Source organism: Sminthopsis crassicaudata, chromosome 1 (genome assembly GCF_048593235.1).
Source record: "Sminthopsis crassicaudata isolate SCR6 chromosome 1, ASM4859323v1, whole genome shotgun sequence".
NCBI lineage: Eukaryota > Metazoa > Chordata > Mammalia > Dasyuromorphia > Dasyuridae > Sminthopsis > Sminthopsis crassicaudata.
Window position 1 is genome coordinate 477,745,764 of NC_133617.1, and position 27,326 is coordinate 477,773,089.

General features: G+C 37.1%; 1 protein-coding gene across 1 annotated transcript in view; it reads left to right on the forward strand.

Annotated features, from left to right (window-relative positions):
• Positions 1-8,609: 8,609 nt before the first annotated feature.
• Positions 8,610-27,326, forward strand: part of CYP2W1 (cytochrome P450 family 2 subfamily W member 1) — a 30,726-nt gene continuing 12,009 nt past the window's right edge. Inside the window, 7 exon segments of the mRNA XM_074281111.1 lie at positions 8,610-8,863; positions 16,431-16,593; positions 18,439-18,527; positions 18,529-18,578; positions 18,713-18,881; positions 22,958-23,131; positions 24,603-24,738. Of these exon segments, the coding sequence (XP_074137212.1) occupies positions 8,666-8,863; positions 16,431-16,593; positions 18,439-18,527; positions 18,529-18,578; positions 18,713-18,881; positions 22,958-23,131; positions 24,603-24,738 (979 nt within the window). The 5' untranslated portion in view covers positions 8,610-8,665.

Consider the following 27,326-nt stretch of genomic DNA (forward strand, 5'->3'; position numbering starts at 1 on the left):
TTATTTCTTCCCTCCCTCTTCTTCCAGTATAATTTCCTTTCTCACCCCTTAAGGTTTTTGTTTGGATATCATCTCATCAAGGTCAACTTATATTCATATCCTCTATGTATATTCCTTCTAACTGCCCTAATAGTGAAAAAGTTCTTAAGAGTTACAAGTTTATGAATGGATGCCCATCAATTGGAGAATGGTTGGGTAAATTATGGTATATGAATGTTATGGAATATTATTGTTCTGTAAGAAATGACCAGCAGGAGGAATACAGAGAGGCCTGGAGAGACTTACATCAACTGATGCTGAATGAAATGAGCAAGACCAGGAGATCATTATATACTTCAACAACAATACTATATGATAATCAATTCTGATGGACGTGGCCCTCTTCAACAATGAGATGAACCAAATCAGTTCCAATAGAGCAGTAATGAACTGAACCAGCTACATCCAGCAAAAGAACTCTGAGAAATGAGTATGAACCACTACATAGAATTCCCAATCCCTCTATTATTGTCTGTCTGCATTTTGTATTTCCTTCACAGATTAATTGTACACTATTTCAAAGTCCAATTCTTTGTGTGCAGCAAACTGTATGGACATGTATACTTATATTGTATTTAACATATACTTTAACATATTTAACATGTATTGGTCAACCTGCCATCTGGGGGAGGGGGTGGGGGGGAAGGAGGGGAAAAATTGTAACAAAAGGTTTTGCAATTGTCAATGCTGAAAAATTACCCATGCATATATCTTGTAAATAAAAAGCTATAATAATAAAAAAAAGAGTTTAACCTTATTAAATATCTTAGGTTTTCTCTTTCCTGCTTACCTTTTTTATGCTTCTCTTGAGTCTTATGTTTGAAAACAAATTTTCTTTTCTGATCTGATCTTTTAATCAGCATAGCTTGAAAGTCCTCTCTTTCATTGAATATCCATTTTCCCCCCCTGAATAATTATGCTCAGTTTTACTGGATAGGTGATTGTTCATTGTAATTCTATCTTCTTTACCTTTTGGAATATCATATCCCAAGCCATTTGATCCTTATCTTGTGTAAGCCTGACCTATAATCTTTGAATTGCTTCTTTCTGGCTATTTCCAATATTTTCTCCTTGACCTGGGAGTTCTAGAATTTGGCTATAATATTCCTGAGAATTTTCATTTTGTGATTTTTTTTCAGGAGGATTTACTGGTGGATTCTTTCAATTTCTAGTTTACTCTCTGGTTCTAGAATATCACGACAGTTTCCTTTGGTAGTTTCTTGAAAAATAAGGTCTAGGCTAATTTTTTTATCATGGCTTTCAGGTAGCTCACTAATTCTTAAATTGGTTTTCCTGGATATATTTTTTAGGTCAGTTGTTTTTCCAAGGAAATATTTCACACTTTCTTCTTTTTTTTTTTTTTTTTTTTGATTTATTGATTTTTTTGTGGTCAGCTTCTACTTGCCCATTCAGTTAACTTTTGTACTTCCTTTTCCATTTGGTCAATGCTACTTTTTAATGTTTTCTTCAGCGAGTTTTTGTACATTTTTCCATTTTTGATGTGCTTCCCTCACCATACTGTTAACTCATTTTTCATGATTCTCTTATATCATTCTCATTGTCTTTCCAAAATTTTCTTCTACTTCTATTATTTGACTTTAAAAATACTTTTTGAGCTCTTCTAAGGGTTCTTTTTGGGCTTGGAACTAATTTACATCTTTCTCTGAGGCTTTACATGTGGGCATTTTCACATTGATTCTTTCATGAGTTTATGTTTTGATCTTCCCTTTCACCATAGTAACTTCCTACAGCCATATTCATTAATATTTTTTGTGAATTTTCCAGTCTATTTGGAGACTTTTAAAATTAGATTCTGCTCCTGGAATAGAGAGGGCACTGTCCCAAACTTCTTTCCATTAGGAGCCTGGGATCTGACCATTGATCTGCCACATAAAGTCCATGGAACCTGATCTTTTGTGCTGGGAGCTTGAATTCTCACAGCTAGCCTGTTCTGCTGCTAACCTGCTGTACTGGGTCTGCAGGCCTCACCAATAACTCTCAGCAGAGTTGGAGCCTGCTGCTGGCTTTCCTGTTCTGTGTTCCTACACTGCTCTGTGTTCCCCTTTTACCTGAGTAAGACAGAGTTTTCCTCCTAGCCTTTTATGTTGTCTTGGACTGGAAACTTGCTTCACCCTATCTTTTTTGATGGCCCTGCTATGCCAGAATTCACTTCAAGGCATTATTTTATAATTGTTTAGAGGTGAATTTGGGAGAATTTAGGTGAGTTCTTGCCTTATTCCACCACCTTGGTTTTGCCCTCTCCATAGTTTCACATCTCTATATTCAGTGTGCTATGTATAATTTCTACTGTCTCTAAGACTTTTTTCATGTGATAGACTTAATAATAGAAAGGATATTAAAAAGTATTTTTGTGCAATGAAAGATATTAATGATTATTGTCAAAGATATAAGATGCTGATGTAGATTTTGATACCTGATAGAAGTTAAAAACAACAACAACAACAACTTTGTTTTAATACAAATTGTCATAATACATGTATAAAGCAGCAGGATCAAATTTTAGAGTTTGGGGTAAATTATATAGGTGTGAATTCGAGAACTCAAATCTCTTTTTTAATTATATAGTGATACCTCACTTATGTGTGAACAGTTTAGATGTAGAAAATAGCAGAGAAGAATCTTTTACTTACTAAAAACTAAAGAAAAATGTGAATGAGAAGATGAAAAATGTGAATGTGAAGTGAAGAGACAGAATGATGGTATATTAGCTTATTTGCATATAATTTTCATGACTAAAAGTAAAGCTGAGAAAATGAGAAAAGTTGGGAAGCCCTCATTTAAGTCTTCAAGCTATAACTACTAACTTTAGAGGAGCAGAAGAGCAAGAGAAGACAGCAAAAACAATGGAAGGAAAGATAATTGGCCAGAGAGAATTGTTGTTATTGACCAAAAGCTCCAGGGACAGCCATTGTCTTTTATTGCCACCTAGAGTTGGAGAAAGATAGTTTTTCATCAAGATTTGTAGCTCTCTGCTACCATCTCTGTCTTGAGAAAGGAAAGTAGAAGGAGTTTATAACTGCTATGGTAAGCATCCCAGTAAACTGATATAAAGGATGAACCTGATGTAGATTAAACAGATTGTGGTACAGCAATGGAACAGAATATTGCTATGCTGTAAGAAATTTTGATCATGAAGGACACAGAGAAACATGAAAAAATCTGTGTGAACTGAGGCAGACTGAAGTAAAGCAGAACTAAAAACACAGCACAAATAATGACTACAACAATGTAAACTGAAATATCCCCCCCAAAAAAATCAAAAAGGAAAGTTGCAAAACTATAATGAACAAGAATTGCCCAAAAGAAGACATATGAGAAAACATTCCCACCCCATCCCTTAACAAAGGGGAGGTACATTGAATATTTTGGGGGATTTTAAAAAAATGTATTGATTCAATATGCTAGTTTTTCCCCTTTTTGTCTTTAAAATTATTATTTGTTATGGATAATTCTCTGGGGGTATGGTAGGAAAAACTACGGTGGTGTCAAAAAACCAAAGACATCAATGAAAATTAAAAAAGAAAAAAAAATAGGGTCAAGCTTAATTGGCTGCTGTGAGTTTCATTCTTAATGGGCAGCATAACAGCCAAATAAGTATATATTTGTTTCTGGTCTGGTTTCTATTGTTAAAAAAAAATAGCTAGGTTGATAAACTTTGCAGTTCTCTGGCTTAATGAGAACAGTTATTTACAATAAGAACTAATACTTTCTAAACACCTATTTAGGGTGAGGGTTAATTGAAAGAGCTATTTTCATAAGATGATTTCCCCAACTGAAGAGTGGTGAAGATAAACAGTCAAATAATTATCAGAGAAGCATTTTCATGTGGTCCAGATGTTCCTGAATGAAACAAACATTAATAATATTAGTAATATCTTTAAATTTAATATTCTCTCCCTCAATTACATGTAAAACAATTTTTTGAGTTTCAAGTTATTTTATCCTCTCTTTCCTTTTCTTTTGCATTGAGAAGGTAGGCAATTTGATATAGGTTATACATGTGCAGTCATGCAAAACAGATTTCCTTATTAGTCAAGTTGGGAAAGAAAACAGACAAAAAGCTCCAAGAAAAATAAAGAAAATAATACTTTGATCTGAATTCAGACTTCATCAGTTCTTTCTTTGGAGATAGCATTTTTTTCACTATAAGTTCTTCAGAAATGTGTTGGATCATTGTATTGTTGAGAATAGCCGTCATTCCCAGCTGATCATCATACACTATTGTTGTTACTGTGTACAATGTTTTCCTGGTTCTGCTCACTTCCCTTTAAATCAATTCATACAAGTCTTTCCAAATTTTTCTGAGAGCATTCTGGCTCATCCTTTTTACAGCATGATAGTATTCTATCACAATCATGTACAATAATTTGTTCTGTTGTTACCCAATTAATGGAAGTCACAGTAATTTTCAATTCTTTGCTACCACTAAAAGAACTGCTATAAATATTTTTTACATATAGGTCCTTTTCCTTTTTTTTTTTTTTTTTTTTTTTTTTTTTTTTTTGTCTCTTTGGGATACAGGCCTGTTAGTTGTTTTGCTTGTTCAAAGGATTTGCATGAATTTATAGCCTTTAGGGCATAGATGGAACTAATATTAAAATCTTAAGTCTAGAGTTGTGCCCTAAGCCCAGGAACCTTCTTCATGTATTCCTTTAAGTGTATGCCCACTCTTTACTATAGTTACAGAATGTACTGGTGGGAGTGTAACATAGGCTTATATATGTATTATGCATTCTGTTCTTTATGCACTTGCCTTAACATATTAGTACATATAATTTTGCCTTTTTATTAAGTAAATAATTACCTTTCAGATCTAAGAGTGTCAAAATGAGTGGCTGGTTGTATAGATAGAAAACATATCAGATGGGAGCTTAAGAACTAAAGTAGTAAGTAGAGAAAGTTTATTTCTCCTCAACAGAGTTACCTGAAGGGACCCAAAAGAGTATGAATGTAGCTGTGATGGTCCATCTCTGGGATCTTAGACCTGCTATTAGGAGAGCAGGTTGGAGAAATTATTAAGCTCTTATAAAAGTGGGATGTCTAATTCCAATATACCTAGATGAAAGATAAAGTTAGTTATTAGTGGTATAAACATTCCCTTTGTGACACATTATCTGGCATTACATTTTGGAGTCATTGGAAGATTTCCTGTTGTTACTCATTCCTTTTAGTCATATCTGACTCTTCGCAACCCCATTTGGGATTTTCTTGGCAGAGATACTGGAATCATTTTGCCATTTCCTTCTCCAGCTCATTTTACAAATGAGAAAACTGTGGCAAACAGGGTGCAGTGACTTGCCTGGGGTCCCACAGCTAAAAGTATCTGAGGTTGAATTTGAAATCAGGACGTCTTGATTTCAGGCCTGGCATTCTATCTGCTATGTCCTACCACATAGTAATAGGTATGTCATTGGAAGATACACCCACCTATTACTCTCTTTACAGAAGGGCAGCACAGTCCCTAAATGTTGTTATTGTTGTTGTTGTTTTTTAACAATAGATTTAGGGTCTAAATTAGGATGGCAGGAATGTTTAATCAGAGACAAGTTAAAGCAATTGGGATTTTGCGGAGAGAAATAGATGTAGGCACCATAATTTTAGTCACATACTTCAGTAACCAACCATATTATCTCATCCAGAAAAGGAAAAGCAATGTTCCAAGGAGACTACCCTGAAAGAAAGGTGTTTGGCAGGGAAATTTAAATAAGGAGATTCTGATGGAAAGACAGCTTGGAGCAAGAATGACCATCAATTCACATAAGTCTTTCAAGGTTTTCTGAGAACATTCTGATCATCATTTCTTATTGCACAGTGAGATGAAAGGAATCATCAATTATTATTAATAATTATTATTGTTATTGACATTTATAAAGCAGTTCAATATTCATAGAGCAGTTTACTCACAAAGGAAATAAAATTTATTTTGTGTGTACTTTGTATAAATAGGCAGCTTAGCATGGTGTCTTGAGTGGGGTTCAAAGCTAAGAAGATATGATTTTTGTCCTGCCTTTGAAACATTCTAGCTCCATTAACTTATGATCAAGTCATTTAAGGTTGGAGCTCACTCTCTAAGACTGTAAGTTGCAGAAAAGGAATGAATCTTAATTGGTAGAAGGAGTTTCTTCATCTGAAAGTCCCTATACATAAAATCATAAAGTCCTGAACTCAGAGCCAGAAAGATCTAAAGATTTACCTTTGTCTGCCTTAGTTTCTTCATCTGTAAAATGGGGATAATCTAGCACTAACCTCCCAGAGTTGATGTGAGAACCAAATGAGGTAAAGCATTTTACACATCTTAAGACATTCTATTTGTTATTGAGTTATTTTCATCCATGTCCAACTTTGTGTGACTCCATTTGAGGTTTTGTTCTCAAAGAACTTGCTTTGTCATTTTTCTTTCTCCAGCTCATTTTACAGATGAGGAACTGAAGCAAATACAGTAAAGTGACATGTTCAGGTTCACTCAGCTAGTAGGTGTCTGAGGTCATATTTGAACTCAAGTCCTCCTGCCTCCGGGCCAGTGCTCTATCTACTGCAACACCTAGCTGTCTTTTAAAGGACTTTATAAATGCTACTTATAATTGTATTTTTTATTGTTGTTATCGTCTCTATTTTGTATGAGAGGCAGTGCAACAAAGGAGATAGGTAACTGGGAATTAAGATTCTGAATTCAAGTCCTTTGTCTTTGTTTCTTCTTTCCTCCTTCTAATCCTCCCTCCCTCCCTTTCCTTTTTTTATCCCTTTTTCCTTTCCTTCCCTTCCTTCCTTCCTTCCTTCCTTCCTTCCTTCCTTCCTTCCTTCCTTCCTTCCTTCCTTCCTTCCTTCCTTCCTTCCTTCCTTCCTTCCTTCCTTCCTTCCTTCCTTCCTTCCTTCCTTCCTTCCTTCCTTCCTTCCTTCCTTTCTGGCAATCAGGGTTAAGTGACTTAAGTCACAGAGCTAATACTCGTCAGGTGTTGAAGCTGGCCTTGAATGAAGGTTCTCTTAATTCCAGGACTAGTGCTATAGTTACTGCACCATCTAGCTACCTTTCCAAGACCCATTTCTGACACATATTGGCTATGTGATCCTGGGCAAGCCACTTTTCCTCTCCCTGCCTGAGTACCTCCCTGATTCTCTGAATTTCAGAGAAAGCAATGATTATGTCATCAGAAGAAATTCCTCAACCAGAGCTCCCTACATCTATGAAATCATAGGCCCAGGGGGGGAGGGGGAAAGAAAATGTGTTTTATATATATATATATATATAAAACAATCTAGAAATTATAAAGCATGTTAAGGTTTGGAGAGCATTATACATTGTTATCTCATTTAAAATTCACAATAATCCAGTGAGATAGGTGTTATTATTATCCCCATTTTACAGATGAGGAAAATTAGTCTGGGAGAGATTAAATGGTTTATCCCAGTATCAAACAGCTAATAATACCTAAGGCAGGACTGGATTTCATATCTTTCTCCCATCAAGTCTAGTACTCTATCCACAAAATTATTTTATGTTTGCATGTTGTCTCTCTACATAGAATGTTTCTCTATATGGCCTTTGAGGGCTGGGATCATTTCATTTTTATTTTGAGATTCCTATTGTCTAGTAGTTACCGATACATACTAAGCATTTAATAAATGTTGTTAAACGAATGATTGATCTAGGAAAACTGGAAAGCAACAAAATACATGCCCCCTTAGGAATGTAGAGAATAAAGGAGGATTTAAGCAATCATAAAGCACCTACTATGTACAGGCACTGTGCTAAGTGTTTTACAAATATCTCATTTCATCTTCACAACAATCCTGTGAGGTAGATGCTGTTATTATCTCCATCTCACAAGTTTTTTTTTAATTGCTTTATTTTTTCTGGTTATACATATATATTAACTTTTAAAATGCACATTTCTTTATGAATCATATTGGAAGAGAAAAGTCAGAACAAAAGGGAAAAACCATGTGAGAGAAATAAGAAGTAAACATAGCATATGTTGATTTACATTCAATCTTCACAGTCCTTTTTCTGATGCAGATGGCATTTTATTGGGATTGCCTTGGATCATTGAATCACTTAGAAGAACCTAGTCTTTCATAGTTGATCTCCATCTTACATTGAAGAAACTGAGGCAGATACAGATTAAGTGAGGCCCTCAGGGGCATAAAACCAGTAAGTGTCTGAGACTGGATTTGAACTTGGGTCTTCCTGACTTACTTAGCAGTAATAGTGTTTTGAGTTCTCAATAAGCAGATGAAAAGAACAGTTACCAAGCTCCCCTTTCTATTTTGGTGGGCAAATAGGCAATAGGTGTGGAAATATTTTTTCCTGTAAATTAGAGGGCACATTCTTTGTGGATGCCCACACTGCCTTGTCTCTTGTCTAAAGCTCAGTTTCTCAGAGTCTTCATTCACCTACATACCACATTTGTAACTTTAAACCTTTTTGCTCCTGGTTATAGCTTGCAAACTGCTTATTCCACATTCTCCAAGGTGAGCAAAGAGGGTGGAGTGCTTCTGGCACTCCCAGAGAAGGCATATAAGTAAGCCTTGCACTCTGGGACAGACCGTGGTGGGACAGCCATCCTTGGGGCACCTTCCTTGCCTGCTCAACAGGCCTCCATTAACCATGTCATTCCTTATTTTTTTCTTGTCAGACCCTGTTGGGATTGCTCTGCTGGGGACTCTGCTCTTCGGAGGGCTGTTCTGCTTCCTCAGGAGACCCAAAGAGCCAGCTGGGAAGTGGCCTCCTGGGCCAACCCCTCTCCCTTTCATTGGGAATCTTCACTTGCTGGATCTCAGGAGGCAAGACAAGTCACTTATGAAGGTAGGACTGACTGTCTTCCCCTTCCAGGGACCAGTTCCTCTCTCAGGAAGATTCTTCTAGGACTGGTAACCCCAGGACATCATTGTTTCTAGCTTCCTCCAGTCTAGTAGGAATGAAACTGTGATGCTAAGGGGGCTTTGGGGGAACACTAGCAATAACTTCCCACTATTCATTTCAACAATTATCTATCAAGGGTATAGAGAACAACAGTGATATAAGACCCTGATGAGAGAACATTGTTAGCTGGGGGTAGTTTTCAGAATGAAAGGGGACTTTACTTGAGCCCTGATGGATCTGATTGTCCAGAAACAAAAGGAAGAGGGGTGTCAGTGTAGGAATGCCTATTGCCTCTTTTGTAGTTGTTTAGTTACAGTTGTGTAGCTGTTTTAGTTGTTTAGTTGTCTGACTCTTCTTGATCCCATTTAGGTTTTCTTGGCAAAGATACTAGAGAGGTTTGCCATTTCCTTCTCCAGTTCATTTTACACATGAGGAAACTGAGTTAAATACGGTTAAGCCCAGGGTCACACAGCTAGTAAGAGTCTGAGGCCAGATTTAAAATCAGATCTTCCTCACCATAGGGCCAACATTTTACCCACTGCAGCACCCAGCTGCTCACCCTCTAGGATCAAGTATAAAATACTGTTTGGCATTTAAAGTTTTTCACAAGCTGGTCCCTTCCTAACTCTGAATTTTTTTTTTAACTGTATTCCTCTCTACACCTCTACAATCCAGCCACACTGATCTTTTTGCTGTTTCTCCAGCTCCTGTCTGGTATTGCCTCTCAAAAAAAAAAAAAAAAAAAAAAAAGTGAAGTTCAAGGTGCTTGACTAAATAGGTACTGAGCTCAGGAGACTCCTGTAATTAATCATTTAGGCCAAATCTTTTCTACAAGTCTCTCTTCTTGCCATCTATTTCTCCTTCAAAGTATGGCTCCATACTTATCAATCACTTTGGCCTCTAGAAGTAGAGGAATATAAAAACATATTAATCCCTTCCTTTCCTATTAATTCTTTATTCCAGTTACCTGAGTTCCAGTTTTTCAAGTGTCTACTATTCATTCATTTATTATTTTATTTATTCATTGATTTTTCTTTTTTCTCTTTTCTCTCCTTGTCTTCCTCCTTCCCTTCCTCCCTTCTTTTCTCCTTCCCTCCTTCCTTTCCTTTCTTTCTTCTTCCTTCCCTCCTTCCCTTCCTCCCTCTTTCTCTTCCCTGCCCCTCTCTGTTCCTTGAATTCTCAGCGCACACAATGTCTTTTCTAAATTTTACTTTTTTCGATCCATAGTCTGAATGAGAGATCTTATTTCTCAAATTTTGACTTGGGTCACGTAAGCTGCTTGATGCATTGTCTACTAATGGAGCACCCATAAGGAGAACACGTCTTTCAAACGGTTTTCTGATAGTGGGAGTGGATTTGCATTGAACTCTTTTCATCCTTTTATGTTTCCTTTGGTGATCTATAGCAATGAGGAGTTAACAGATCACTTAACATCTATGTGTATCAGTTTCCCCATCTGTAAAAGGAAGGGTTGAACTCCATGACCTCTGCATTCTCTTCCAGTTCTAAATCTATAATCCTTTGATCCTGTAATCCCTGGCCATGCATGAGACCAGCTCATTTGGCATATACTCAACTAGTGACTCATGGTATCCTTAGGCAAACCATTAAAATTTCTTATGACTTCTTTCCTTTCTTTGTTTAATAGCATACATTTACAGAAAACTTTTCTTACAATAACCTTATGAGAGAAATATTGTAAATGTTATCTCTGTTTGACAAAAAAGGAAACTGAGGCATTGAAAGATTAAGATGTCTTGCTTAAGATCACAAAGTTAGTTAGAATTTGATCTGGAACTCCAAACAAAGCCTTCCATTTCCAAGACTGGTACTCCTCCCACAGTACCATATTGATGATTAAGCATAGAATGCAGTAAGACTACCAGATATATTAGAACCCTCAGGCAATTAATTTTCTAGCTAATTTAAATTTTTAGTCAATTGAGGGTCCAATAGATAACTATTTCAACCTTTGTTGAAAATGAAGATACTTGAACTGCCTTAGTGATTGAGGGTCTTAGCAAATAATTCAGGATTATTTATTCTCATTAATTCTGAACTAACTGAAACTGTAGAAAGTAAAAGACAAACAGATACTACATGGTCATTGCAAGAAATTACAAAAAAAAAAAAAGTTTAGTTTTACAACTGTCAATGTTGAAAAATTACCCGTGCACATATTTTGTAAATAAAAAGCTATAATAATAAAAATAATGTTTAGTCATTTTAATCATGACTTATTCTTTGCAACCCCATTTGGAGTTTTCTTGGCAGAGGTACTGGAATGGTATGCCATTTTCTTCTCCGTCTCATTTTATAGATCGAGGGTTAAGTGACTGTCCCAGGGTCACACAATTAATACATGCCTGAGGCCAGATTTGAACTCAGAAGATTTCTTCTTTGACTCTAGGACCAGTACCATGACATTATCTAGCCCACCCTTTGAAAAAATTATCATAGCTTTTAAGCCAATGTTGGGAATATGCTTTAAAGTGCATCATAAACAAATAAAAAAAAATCTTTCTGTTCAAAGATTTTCATAGCAGCATCAAACATGATTTAAAAAAAAAAAACAATCTACCACAGAAATAAGTTCAATGTTAGGAAAAGGAATAGTTAAATAAATTGTGGCACATTGATATAATGGATTAATATAAAGCAATCAGTCAATCAATAAGTATTTATTAGGCATGTCAGGTTTTGTGATAGGTTCTCAGGATACCAATAATAAAGAAAGACCAACAAGTATGTAAAATAAAATGAAATTCTGAAAAGCTTTTATGAAAGAATTCAAAGTAGGGAAGAAAACAGATCCAAAAGAAGGGACTACACGCTAAGTACTACTTGGTAAAAGGAAAAATAAATGGGAATGAGTTGACAGAAATATCCTAATGAGACTTAGAGGGAGAAATTATTACCCACATAAAATAATTCAAATGTAAATAGTTTTGCAGCAAATTTAGTTGACTTCAGTGATGTTTAACAGTAAGCCTTTAATAGAGCATTTTTTAAAAATGCCAAGACCTGTGACTAAACATAGAAGGAAATGCTCTCCACCTGGGCAGATCAGCAACTGTTCTGTGAGTTATAATCTTAGACTTGTCCAAGATGCTACAGTCAATATGTCTCAAAGGTGGGACTTGTATCCAGATTTTCTGGATTTTTATTCCATCAATAAGGCCCAACACCTTTTAATAAAACTCCTAAGAAAGAGGAGCAGCTAGTTGGCACAATGGATAGAGCACCAGCCTTAGAGTCAGGAAGATCTGAATTCAAATTTGGCCTCAGACACTTACTAGTTGTGTGACTCTGGGCAAGTTTCCTCATCTGTAAAAGGAGTTGGAGAAGGAAATAGCAAAGCATTCTAGTATCTTTGCCAACTAAAACCCAAATGGGGTCACAAAGAATCAGGCAAGATTGAAATAATTGAACAACAAAAACAAAAACTTTGCAATTTGCATTGGCTAGAGGAATTTGTAGATCTGACCATAATTAATAAATCTGTAATGTTCTGGTTAGCTTTCTGGAGGTCTCAGGACCAGCCTTGGTCTCAGCAGAATAATCACCATAAGAATAGTCAGGAATAGAGTCCAAAGTCTTTATTATCTCCTTTACAGTCTGTCCCCTTTGCCTGAGGCCGGGCTAGCTTTCTGGACACCCTCCAGAATGGGTCTTGATTTCATTGGAGGAATGCAGGAGGCAGGACAGCCACCAGGATGGTGGTCAAGTCTTCTCTGTCTCTGGTTGAGTTTGTCCCATGCTCTATTACAATTACATCATTACAGTATACTGAATATAAGCCAATCATTATATCACTAGGGAACCATTATTTGTTGTAAGATAAATCAATTATACTGAACTAGAGAACTATTAGTCACATGCCAAACTAGATAATCATTGCCTCATCAATTCTACTGAGTTAACACCTTGTAAGAATCAAGTATATTTCTCCAGAGTTCTGGCCCGTTACATAAACCCTCTGGTTTGTCATTGGATCAAATCATCTGAGGTCATATCCTGTGCTCAACACATACTTGATAAGCATCCATAGGTGACTTCCCCCCTATTCAATCCCCCTAGGCAATGGACCCCTCAGGTTCCCCATACAGATAAAATCACAGGTTCAGCCCCTTTGGCCTGTCTCTTTTCCTTTTTCACAAATCATATGTCCCAAAAGAAGGGGCACTCACATGTGTAATGAGGAGGTCCATGTGTTGTAAAGGAGGCTTGTTGTGTATGGCTCCCAGGGAGGTAGAATAGACATCTCTAGTCTCTACTTCCTTGACCTTTCTCCAAGAGGGACTTTCATTCTTCCCAGGAGGGGAAGCGAGAGGTTGGGGATGATGACCACCATCCTACTCTGCTCAGAGATATGGGGTACTAGATTAGAAGTGTACATAATTGTTTGTGTGATGTCTCCTCCATTAGATTGTGAGTACCCTGAAAGTAGACACTCTCCCCCTCCACCCCTTTTTTTGTATCCTTGATCCTTAGCACAATGCCTGGTGCTTAATAAATGCTTGTGGCCTTACCTTGAGAGAGGGAGCTCTTGGCCAACAGTAACAACATAATATAATGTCCTATTCCAGTGACATGTGCTTTTAAAATTAATTTTAAAATGTTAAGGTCATACATGCACATTCACTTTTTACATATTTCTATGTGAGTCATGTTGGGAAAGAAAAATCAGAACAAAAGGGAAAAAACAGAAAAAAAAGAAACAGAAGGAAAAAATGGTGAAAATAGTATGTGTTAATCCACATTCAGTCTCCATAGTTCTCTCTCTGGATGAGGATGGCATTTTCCAACCAAAGCTTATACAAATTTCTTGCATCACTGAATTGCTGAAAAGAACCAATCTATATGTTTTGGGTTTTTTAACAATAGTAATCCATAAGACAATTCAGTTATTTACAACAGTGGCATCCATAAAGCAAACATAAATTTTAATTTGGTTTAAATTGAATTTTATGGCCTAGATTTTTTTGGGGGGTGGGTAATAGATTTATCCTTCTAATTATTTGTTAAATGTATTATCCAATATAAAAAGTAGCTTTCCTTAACTGAGCTCATGTACACTGATGATGGAGACAATGAAGATGGAGACATGGCTTGGAAATCTGCTGGATGGCATTAGATAGAGTCTAATGGTCTAATTGATGTGACTTTAGATGAGATCAGTATCTCTCCAGAGTTGGTCCCAACACAGCAGATGTCTCAGAAATCCTCTTTTCCACTGATGATGGTAGCTCAAAAGCAAAAAGTAGTAGTAATATTCTTCTGCCAAGTCTTCTGTCTCTTTTACCTAGGAAGAAGACACCAAAGGAGATGATGAGATTTGGTAAACCCTACTTGTCATTTTTTTCTCATTTCCTGTGACTAAGAATGAAAGGAGAATTAGAGAAAGTACCAGCTCAGCAAGACTGACACCCTTTAATCCCTTTCTATCTCACCAATCTCATCATTCTTCAAGGTGTATTCCATCGCTCACAGCCACATTCACACACACACACACACACACACACACACACATATATGTTGCCAGAGAAATCTTTCATCAACTTTTCTCTTGTTCCAAGAGAGAAATAGGCACATGACTTGATTTAAATGGAATAAGAAACACCCAAGTGAGAAAACCGTCTAACAAGGCAGGTTGGTACCTTCCCTGTGACTTAATCTTAGAAAGCTGCCTAGTGTGCCAAAAAAACAAGTGATTTATCTGAAATAATGCTCTAATTCACTACTATTAGAAAAATGCAAATTAAAACATTTCACATCTATCAGATTGGCTAATATTCCAGAAAAAGGAAAGTGATAAATGTTGGAAAGGATATGGGAAAAAATTGGAGTATTAATGCATTATTGTTGGAGTTGTTTGGAACTATATCCAAAGAGCAATCAAACTGTGCATAGTCTTTGATTTAGCAGTGCCATTACTGGGTCTGTATCCTAAAGAGACTTTTTAAAAGGAGAGGGAAGGATTTACTTGTATATAAATATTTATAACAGCTCTTTTTGTGATGACAAAAAAGTGGAAATTGAGGGGAGGTCCAGCAATTGGGAATAGCTGAATAAGTTGTGGGACATGAATATAATGGAGGACCATTGTGCTATAAGAATTGACAAAAGGCAGATTTCATAAAAATCCGGAAACACTTAAATGAACTAATGCAAATGAAAGGAACAGAACCAGGAGAACATTATACCTAGTAACAGCAACATCACATGATGATCAACTGGGAATGATTTACAATGATCCAAGACAATTCCAAGGGACTGATGAGGAAAAATGCTATTCACATCCAGAGAAAGAACTGATGGATTCTGAATGAAGAATGGAACATACTACTTTCACTTTTTAATGTGTTTTTTCCTTTTGTTTTGTTTGTTCTTTCACAACATGACTAATATGGCAATACATTTTATATGTTGCACACATAAAATCTGTATCAAATTGCTTACCATTTTAGAAAGGGGGAAGAAGAGGGAAGGAGAAAATTTGGAACTCAATCTTTTTTAATGAATGTTAAAATTCATCTTTACATGTTAAATACATCTTTAATTGGAAAAAAGAAAATATTATTTTAAAAGAAATGGGGCGGGGCTTGCTCAGGATCAGACAAACAGTACATGTTAAGTTTTCTGGTTTCAACCCCAGCTTTCTATTTACCACGGGCCACTAATTTCAGTCACCTCTTTACCTCTGAACATGAAATTCCTCCAAATTTTAAAACAGACATTCTGAAGCTGACCCCATTTAAAATGAGACAAGAAAATCACTTATGATGTAATGCAAAGAGCACTGCTGTGGTGCTTGGGGAACTCGATTTTAGATGTGACTCTAACACTGATAACTGTATGATCTTTAGCAGCCACTGAGTGTGGCCCCAAGACTCAGTATTCTCATCTATGAAACTGGACTAGATAGACTAGAAACTAAGGTTTAATTTAACTACACCATTCTATATTACTCCCTGTGCCTTACATGGCACAAAGAGGAGAAAGGCAGCTATCTTAGTGGAGAAAATGCTAGATTGGAAGCCAAAAGACTTGGGTGCAAATCCCAGCTCTCTGTTTAATACTTGTGTGATGCAGGAAAGTCTCCTAACTCCTTTGTGCCTCAGTCTCCTTATCTGTAAAAATAAGAGTATTGGATTTCAGAGGTGTCAAATTTGCAAACTTCTGCAAAACTCTGGAGTATCACGGAACCTAGGGAAAAAAATGTACTGGTTTATACATTTATGTGGTTTGTGAAAGACAATATCATGGGATGGAAGGGACCCTGATCCAAGAATCAAGGAACCCAGGTTTGACCAAGATGAAGGAGTTAGACATAGAGTCACTATGGTAATATCCAAATCTAATCTTTTATGATGTTTTTTCAATGTGCACGTTAGTCCAGAAGAATCCTAGGGTTTAGTAAGAGAAGATATTTATATACCTGTGTACTATGACTTAACCATATTTTTTTCTTTTCACTGATGGTATGATCTTTGCTTCCTCTGCCCAGATTTCAGAGAAATATGGCCCCGTCTTCACCATTCACTTTGGTATCCAAAAGATGGTGGTACTGACTGGTTATGAGGCTGTGAAAGAGGCATTGGTCAACTCTGCTGAGGAGTTTGCTGACCGACCACCCATTCCTATATTCCAACGCATTCAGGAAGGTCAGGGTATGTGGTTGAGACAACATTGAGTGGGGAGGGGGGGGAAGAAATGGAGAACCTGCCAGATGTACCTCTCCCCACTCTAAGGACCCATGTCAACCAAGGCAGCTATTTCTTGAAATTTTGCCTTTGTAATTTTGCATAGTATGGCCATGCATTTAAACATGTGCCCCTCGGGCCTAGGAACATATATATACACACAAGTGTGTGTTGTGAGTCTCAAGGAAATGAAAGACTAGATTAAAAATAAATGGAAAGGAGCAGTTAGGTGGTGCAGTGGATGGAGCACCAGCCTTGGAGTCAGGAGGACCTGAGTTCAAATCCGGCCTCAGACACTTAACACTTCCTAGCTGTGTGACCCTGGGTAAGTCACTTAACCCCAATTGCCTCAGCCCCCAAAAATGGAAAAAAGTGATTCCATGTTCTTTTACAATACTATCTTGTGTTGTAAGAGAACTTTATCCTTTTCGAAGGACTTTGGATATATATTATCTCATGTGATACTCATCAAACCCTGTGAGGCACTTAGTACAATAATAACAATAACAAAATCAATAACAACAAGACATCTATATAGTATTTTAACATTTTCAAAATGAAGCAGAAACAGGAAAACATTATATTGACTACAGCAGTCTTAAGTGGAAAGAATAATCAAAAATCTCTCAAACTTAATACAGCAATTATAATGACCAAACTCAATCCCAAAGAAAAGATATGAGAAGGCATCTTGTGGTAGGAACAATATCCTAACCCCTTTCTAAATCTAAAGTACCAGGGGACTGACCAGAGTCAGGCCCAACCTAGAACATAGCCCCTTTCTTTTTTCGTAGAGAAGGGGGACCATGGAGGCAGAGCCTCAGATAAACCCAAAAGAGGGTGATGTACCATTTCTCAATATTGTTTTTCTCCCTTTTCTCCTTTACCCTTTGTTCAAGGGGCTGGTTCTCTGGACAGGGGAGGGATATGTTCAGATATAAAGGTAATGTAAGAATCAAAATATCAATAAAATTTTTTTTACTGCCTTCTACAAGGTGATTTATTGAAATCATTAAACCTTCAAACTATAACAATTATATTCTCCTCAATGGTGGTTGTGCTTCATTTTTGATGAGGACCAAAATGGCATTACTTGTTGGAAACAAGATTCAATGTATTTGACTATACTGATCAGACTAACATGAACTTGGAAGGCTTTACCACATGTCAGGCAGAAATAGTCCATGTCAACATTTGGAGTGGTTACACTCCCCAGAGTCAGTTAGGTGGTAGTGTGGTGTATAGAGCACTGGAGCTGGAATCAGGTAGATCATCTGAATTCACATCTTGGCTCTGATACTTATTAGCTGTGTGACTCAAGGCAAATCACTTAATCTCTCTCTGCCTCAGTTTCCTTCTCTGTAAATTGAGGATAATAATAGCACTTATCTCAAAGAGGCATTTTGAGGAGCAAACTAGAGAGATAATACGTAGATTGGTTTGTAATTCTTAAGATGTCATATAAAGTTAATAACTATTATATATAGATGAGGAAATGGACACCAGAAATGATAGCTATGAAGTCACATAGTAAGTCATAGGATCATAGAATAGGGTCTTCTGGATTAGGAGCTAGATGGATGCTTTTGAAGAAGTATGTCTCAAGGTCATGGGTCCTTTGTCTTTGAAGCCCTATTTTAGCAATATAGCTTTCAGACTCCTGGTTAAATATGTGTACACACATACACACACACACACACACACACACACACACACACAGCTGTCTGTTTTGGCAGGAATTTTGAAGGGGACTGGGGTGATGAACAATTTCTAGTGAAGGAATAACTTGTAATACATTCATTCACCCCACAGGTATATTTTTCTCATCTGGAGAACTATGGAAAACAACTCGCAAATTTACCATGTCAAGCATGCATAACCTTGGGATGGGGGAAAAAGCTTTTAGTGAAGAAGATTCTGGAAGAATTTAGTTTCCTGGCAGGATTGATAGAGTCTTTCAAAAGGTGAGATCTGATTCCAATTTTTTTTTTTTTTTTTTTTTTTTTGCTAAATACCAGTTTGTCTGAGAACTTAAATTTGATACTCTAAAGATAATGTTTTAGGATTGTTGGGTTTGTTTGTTTGTTGCCTTTTCAGGTGAGCCTTTCAAATTGAAACTATTCAACATGGCACCCACCAATGTCACTTTTCTCCTGCTCTTTGGAGACAGATTTGATTATCAAGACCCAACATTTGTAACTTTATTAAGACTAATAGATGAAGTTATGGTTCTTCTGGGCTCTCCCTTCCTCCATGTGAGTAGCTTCCCTCCTCTTTTGTGCTAATGGTAAGCACTGCTAACAAAGCTTTAACTAGCAATTAATGCACTTGGGGCAAGATGAAGACAAGGGATAGCTCCACCTGGGGATTGGTGCCCTGAGATATCACCAGAAAGTAAGAGCAGAAGAAATATCCTTGGCTACTGCTTTCATAGAGGATGGGCTGGAAAAGGATGGAACCTACAGAGGAAAAGCCATCCATTCCTGTCTCCCACTGTGCTTGAAGGGTATGGGCCAACAATTAGGACAATTAGGATAGCAATTGATGTTATCAGTGCCCTTTAAATTTTTTACCCCAGTCATCCACTCAGGTAACAATCCTAATGATTTGGTTAGGCACTAGGCATAACATGTTGGACAACTCAATAGAATTTTCATTTGAGTCTTAAGGTTAAGACCAATAAAACTGAGAAATCATCAGAGACTATGATTAATGTTCCCCCTCCTCCAGAATATTTGTCTATTTCCCTTCTCTTTGTCAGTCTGATTTTACTTTTCTTCTCCTCCTTCTGTCCATTCTAAGTACTTTTCTACATTATTTTCTTCCACTTTAAAAAAGTTATCCTTAGATATGGATTTGATATTGAGAACTGAGAGGGTCCTAGGAATAATAAAATCATAAAATTTATTCCAATTCACATCTGAACAACAAAGTCTTCTTCACCATCTCTGAGGAGTGAGTATTCAACTTTTGTTTAAAGACCCAAGTGAGCAAGAATCTGTTTCCTCCTGAGGTAGGGCAACTCACTCCACTTTGAGGTAGTTCTAATTGCTAGGAAATTTTCCCTACAAACAAATCTAAATATACTTCTTTGGCTCCGAGTCCTAGAAATCCTAGAAGCCAAGCAGAGGGATTCTCTTCCATATGACAGTCTTTACAGACTTCAATCAATCAATTGAAAAATATTTATTAAGCACCTGCTTTGTAAAGACAATATGCTAAGCACTGGGGATACAATGAAAAAAACAAACCAATTCTTGCTTCCAAGAAACTTACATGTTCTACCTCATGCTCCCCTTAAGGCTTCAGGCTAAATATCCCTATTTCTTCCAACTGAGTGATTCTACTCAAGATCTAAGACAGGAAGCAGCAAATTGTTTGAACTTAAGGACTAGATATAGGACTTGCTTGTTACCAACTTTGAACATGGGGGGGGAGAGGGAGAGAGGGAAGGTTCTGTGAGTAGAGACAGGAATCAGGAAGTTCTAATATAGAAAACCAATGGTGTCTAGTCCACTCCAGGACTATGAATTGCAATTAGATAGCACTCTACAATCAGATGTGAAACAGATTTTTTTTTAATTTTTTTACCTTTACCTTTACTTTTAATTACTCCCCCCCCCAGAATAGGGTGGGTACATTCACGGGCTATTCACTCACTGACTTTTCCTTCACCCTTGTTTTCCTTTCATTTTTTTTTTAAAGGAAATATTTGGTTTGTACCTCACCTCCTTTCCTAATATAGTCCTCTTCTGTCCCCTATCCAGAAAGCCAACCCTAATAACAAATAAAAAAGAATGAAAAAAAAAAACAAAAAACAGTTCAACAAAATAAATATGTAAACACAAGTCCAACATGTAGATTCAGTGTATGCAATGTTTCTCAGCTATAGTCTTCCACTTTTATAAACTAGACTTACCACCCTTCTCATTCATGCAATTTTTTTTTGATCAATTCTATGGAAGATATTATAGTTAATCAACATACATTAATGATGTTTATTATGTTCTAGGAGTTGTGTTAAGTGCTTGAGATACAAAGAAAGACAAAAATAATTCCTGTCCTTAAGGAGCCCATAACTAATAGGAAAGATAACCTGAAACTAGATACATAGATGATACAGTATAAATGGAAGGGAGTCTGAGAAGGCATTAGCAAGTGTGGGGATTCAGAAAGACCTTCTGATCATTCAAGGTTAGTCTCTGCCTCCTTCACTGCTCCCAAAAGCATCATGCCATATTATAAACTGCATATCCCATGTTGCCAACCCCTGATCTCCTCTGCAACACATAGTTATTAAGCCCACTTTGCTTTTCTTTATTTCTAAATCAGTACACATTCTCTCCAGTAAGTAAAACTGAGTTGGCACAATGCTAGACATCTGGAAGAGGAATTGAAAAGGGGAAAAAACCCTTTGGTTTTCACACCAAACTAAACATTTGAATATTTGGAAATCTCTGAATTAGCAAATAGAAAATTTTGTCTTGCATCTGGATATCTAACACCACATGGAAATATTCTCAGGTACAGAGAATAAATTACACATGCTTAGGAAACTTTTCTTGAACCTCATGGAAAGATACATGGACTAGGACTTAAGAGATTTGGATTCTAGTCTCTCTGTCATTTATAGATGTACGCCTTTGGGCAAGCTATGTCACTTCTCTGGGGCCTGGCTTCAGTTTCCTCATTTGAAAAATGAAAGGATTGGGCTATGTGATCTCCAAGGCTCTTTCCTGTTCTCACATTCTCTGAAATTTTTAGGCAGAATACCAATGAATATATGTTATTTTAAACTTATTTCCCTTAATTTTGAAATATTTCTATTATATTTGTTTTTATAGAAGATTTATTTCTAAATGAATTCTCTCTTCCCTATCCAGAGAGCCATTGTATTGTTATAATAAAAAAAAAGGGGGGGGGGAAATGAGTTCATCAAAACAAATCAATTCTGTAATCAAACCCAACAATATGTTCAGTGTCTCACACCCATAACCCCTGATCTCTGCAAAGAAAGGAGTTAACAAATGTTTGTTGATGACTGATTGATTGATAGAAGTGCCTTTCCTCTTATATATTTCCAAGTGGTAAATTATGAGATTTAATCCCAAATATCTAGAACTACTTTTTCCCAAATAGTTCAAAAAACAAAAAATTAAATTAAAAAGACAAAAATAAGAAATAAACTCCACATATACTCTCCCCATTTAAGGGCATGGAACTTCTCAAATAAGCAAGTCTATCATTATTTATTTCTGATCAACATCTTATGAATGATTGTGGTCATGCTCACTTAACTCCCAACTTAACTCACTCTCCTAATCAGGAACTTTGGCCCCATGGAGCATGCTTCCATGCCCTGGAATCTGCTCTCCTTTATTTCAAGAGGGACTTTCATTCCCAGATCAACTCACTTTCCTAGTTCTCTACCTCTTAACCAATAACCATAATCCACATGGGTAATCATCCCAGAACTGCCTTTCCAGCTCCCTTTTATGTTTTTATTTATTAGAATATAAACTCTTGAGATTAGGGGGAACATTGTTTTACTGCATTTGCATTTCCATTGCTTAGCACAGTGCTTGGAACATAGTAAGCTCTTAATAAATGCTCTGTCTGTCTGTCTATCTCCTTTTGTCCAGCCATCCGTTTATCTATTCACCCCTCCATCTATCCAGCCATCCATCTATTTTTATATATTTATATATTTTATATATTTAATATATTGATAATAAAGTGACTTAAACAATAGAGAGTTGGCCTCTGATTTGGGAAAACTTGGGTTCATGTCCTGCCTTAGACACACACTGATTGTGTGACCCTGACAACTTCTTGGTGCTCCAAGCCACTCTGATACTATAAATTGGAGAGAAGTGATTTACTTGGGTAAAGAAAGTTCTTTACCTGTTGTTGCCTATCCCTATAAAATCACAAGTCAGAGCTTTTCACAGCCCCTGCCCATTCCCCTCCCCCCTCTCTCAATAACTACTTTGTCTTCAAACTCCATATTTTTCATTGTTCTTTCATTTCTTCTCTTTACACCCAAGTAGATGCTAATTGGGTATAAAAGATCTTTAGGCACTAACCAGAGGGTTCAGGTTTCTCCTTAGACTGTTTCATTTGTAAAAACCACCCAGAAATTTGGGGTAGAGAGGATGAGGGAAAGGTTAGAGCAGTACTAGGGGAAAGGAGGCAGCTACTACTTTAGCCCCTGAATATCAGCATAAAGAGAATTTTCCATCTATCTGTCAGTAGCTTTATGGTTTAGCATCCTAGATTCTATCTGTTCTTCCTTATGGATTGATTAGTGTTTTTTCTCCTTTAAAACTAGCTATTTAACTTCTACCCCTTCCTTGGATGGCTCTTCAAACCTCACAAAACAATCCTAGTGAAAGTAGAAGAGGTGCGAGTCATTATAAGGAACCACATGGCAGCAAGTAAACAGCACATCCCTGGAGGATATATCACCAGTTACATCGATGCCTTGATGCAGAAGCAGAGTGAGGTAATGATATTGTACCCTTCAGCATAGCTGAGAAGGACCCTCAAGATCAACTAGTCCAAATCCTCATTTTATTGGCTAGGAACCAAAGATCCAAGGGGTGAAATATTTCCTCAAGGTCACACAGTGGTAGAACTTTTGTTAGAACCCAGATTTCCTTAGTCCATTGTTCCTCTCATGACTTTTCTAGTAATTTATACTTTTTAAAGGAATCTTATCTCATATTTAACTAGTAGGTCTCCCCTAGATTGTTCTCAAGGACCACATCTAATTAATTATATGAAATAGCTGGGCAGGATATAAATATCTATCTTTTTATGACATTTACATATAGTTTGGTTTTGTATAATTGTATAATTATTGCATATATGTATAATTGTATAATCTATTCTCACATAAAATGACCTCCAAGGGGAAGGGGGGATTAAGCACCAACATTGTAGCAGGAGGATCTTAGTTCAAATCCCCTCTCTGATGCTTACCACTCCTGTGATTTCTGGATTAATAACAACAACAATAATAATTACTACTAACATTCATAGTATATAATAACTAGCAAGTGTTTATATAACAATATAATATAATAACTATTAGCATATGTAAATAGTACTATTTATAATCTCCTTTAATCCTTGCAACAGCACTGGGAGGTAGATGCTATTATTAATCGAAAAATGAGGTAACTGAGGCTCAGATAAATTAAGTGTTGCCCAACTAATGTCTAAGGCAGGATTTGAAGCTGATTCTTCTTGATTGTAAATCTAGTTCATTATCTACCATGGCATTTAGCTGCGAGGTGGGTTTGGGATTCTTTTCCAGCTCAATACTACGATCCTAAAAAATATCATATTGCTTTGCTCATGCTCTTGTTCTGAAGCTTTGTGGTGTTTTCCTTCCTTGCACATTCTTACCCTTCTGATGCAGACCCAAATGTCTAACACTTGAGCACAATGCCAAATTCAGGGCCATGCTCACTCATGTATAATGATCTCCTGGTTCTATGCATTTCACTCAGCATCAGTTCCTGTAGGTCTCTTCAGGCCTCTCCAAGATCATCCTGCTGATCATTTTTTATAGAACAATAATATTCCATAACATTCTATACACACATATGGTTTATCCACTCAGTTTCCACTACAAAAAGGGCTGCCACAAACATTTTTGCACTTATGGGTTCCTTTCTCAAAGAAATGGAATGTATTTGAGTTTGGTTTTTTTTGAAGGCAATTTGGAGGCAAGGGTCACATAGCTAATAAGTGTTAAGTGTCTGAAGTCGTATTTGAACTCAGGTCCTCCTGACTTTTGGGCCAGTGCTTTATCCATGATGCTATCTAGACGCCCACTATGCTTACTCATGGAGGCAGTATGAGAAGAAGCCGGGGAGGCTTCAAGATGGTGCTGACCACCTGCTATCCCAGAGCAGTGGCCTGGAGAAATTGCTTGTGACACTAACCAAGGTCTCTTGTTTTTGAAGGAACCAAAGGAGACCTATTTCTCAGATGCAAACATTGTCGCCTCCATCCTTGACCTGGTGATGGCTGGCACTGAGACAACATCTACCTCTTTGCAGTGGGCCATCCTGCTCATGGCCAAATACCCAGAGGTTCAGGGTGAGTATCTCTTTCAACCTAGATCTCTCCAAAAAGCTTCTCTTTCTAGCTAAACAAATTGGAGGGAAAGCTTTTCTAGGTGAGTTGTTGGAGGATCTCAGATTATTACCAAGATGCTTGTTAGCCCAAAGCATGAGAGAACTAATTTATAAAATAATTTGTGCTGCTATAGTTGGTTTTCCTTAGCTGTTGCTCTTGGTGTCCTTTCTAAGACTTAATAGTCAACCAAATGGCATTATTTATTTAATGAATTATTACTTTTTGCAAAAGCCCTAGGAACAGAGATCTAACTTCCTAAGTGAGTGCCACACAGGAAGGAAGGAAGGAAGGAAGGAAGGAAGGAAGGAAGGAAGGAAGGAAGGAAGGAAAGAAGGAAGGAAGGAAGGAAGGAAGGAAGGAAGGAAAGAAGGAAGGAAGGAAGGAAGGAAGGAAGGAAGGAAGGAAGGAAGGAAGGAAGGAAGGAAGGAAGGAAGGAAGGAGGGAAGGAAGGAAGGAAGGAAGGAAGGAAGGAAAGAAGAGAAGGAAGGAGGAAGGAAAGAAGAGAGGGAGGGAGGAAGGAAAGAAGAGAGGGAGGGAGGAAGGAAAGAAGAGAGGGAGGGAGAAAGGTCTCATGTACGTACAAAGTGGGGCTTGATCTGAACCTTAAAGGGACCTAGGATTTACAAAATCCTGAGGTGAGAAGTGAAGACCTTCTAGCCATGGCAGGTGGCTTGTAAAGGCACAGAGATGACAGATGGAATGTTATAAATAAAGGAAGAGCAAGGAGACCAACTTGGCTAGAATGTAGAGTACATGAGAGAGAGTAATGGGAAATTATTCTAGAAGGATAGATTAACCCCAGATGGTAAAAAGCTTTAAATACCAAACTGGGAAATTTGTATTTGATCTTAGAGCAGGGAATTACTGAATCTACTTGAGCAGGGGAATGACATATTCAAACCTGTGATGTTCACTCTCTCCCTCCTAACAATGAAATGGGATGTTTATCAGGTAAATCATTCATTGTTTTTAAAAGCTCAGTAATACATAGATCTAACACACCCTCACCCTCACACATCCTCTTCACCTCCCCCACAAAATTTAAAAACCTGCTAAAAAGTAGGGGTGGTAAATATCAATGTTGTAATAATAGGTAACTCCAACTAATGTGTTCCTATTATCATCATCATCAGAGCTGGTCAGAGCTCATGTGGGATGTAGAATAGCAGGGTAATCCTGGGAGAGGAGAGAGAGGGGAAAGTACTACAGTAGTACTAGGAACTCAATAGGGACTCAAGGAGATGATCAGGGAGAAGAAGGCAGTATAGTGAACTGGTTCTAAATCAATAAATACAAATTATGAGACAATGTCATAGAATGGAAAGAAGAGTGAATTTTGAGCCAGGGAACCTGGGTTCAAATTCAGACTGTTACTTATTGCTTGTGAGATTTTGAACAGGTTATTTCATTCTCTGGGTCGTTGTTTTCTTTCTGTAAAATAAAGTGGTTGAATTAAACTATATTTAAACTCTCTTTCGTCTCTAAGTTATATGATTTATCTATTGTAATTATATTATCTTATATAATTATATCATTAACTTTTATGTGATCGTATATCTAGATATCTATCTATATCTATATCTATATCTATATCTATATCTATATCTATATCTATATCTATATTCAACTTATAAGCCCTGTCCATGAATCCTCACCATCTCTCTGATGGAAGATAGGACTCTTCCCTAATGTTACTGATCTTTTCTTCTTCCTTCTTCTCTCCCTCCCTTCCTTCTCCTTCTCTTCCTATCTTCCTCCCTCTCTCCCTTCATTTTATTCTTTCCTCCTTTTCCCCTTCCCTCTTTCTTCTTTTCTCCCTCCCTTCCTTCCTTCTTCACTTTCTTCCCATCTCTTTTCCCTCTCTTCTTCCTTCACTTTCTTCTTTCCTCCTTTCTCCTCTTTTTCCTCTTTTCTCCCTGCCTTTCTTCTTCCTTCTTTCCTGTTTTCCTTCACTTTCTTCTTCCCTCCCTTCCCCTCCTCTCCTTCTTCTCTCCCTGTCTTTCTTCCTCTTTCACTTTTTCTCTCCCTCCTTTTTTAATTCTCTCCCTTTTTCCTTCATTTTTTCCCTTTTCTTCTTTTCCCCTGCCGTCTTTCTTCTTCTCTCCCTGCCTTTCTTCCTTCTTCCTTTTTCCTTCATTTTCTTGTTCTCTCCTTTTTCCCCTCCCCCTTTTTCTTTTACTTTCTTTCCTCCTTTATTCCTTCCCCTTTCTTCATCTGCTTTTCCTCTTCCTTCTCTCTTTCCCCTTCACTCTTTCTTCCTCCTTTTTCCCTTCTATCTTTTCTTTCTTCCTTTATCCCTCCCTCTTTCTTTCTCTCTTCCTGTCTTACTTCTTCCTTTTCTCCCTTCTTCCTTCACTGTCCCTGCTCTCAAGGATCTCACCATCTAAGAGAGAATACAATGTGCAAAGACAAACATAAAAAATGTATAGTGTAAATAGGAGTTAATCTCAGAAGAAATGCATTAGCACTAGGTATGTGTGCTTGTGTATATAAATGGGAAGAGAAGGAAAGACAACTTCAAGAAAGTGAAATTTGAGCTGAGTCTTGAA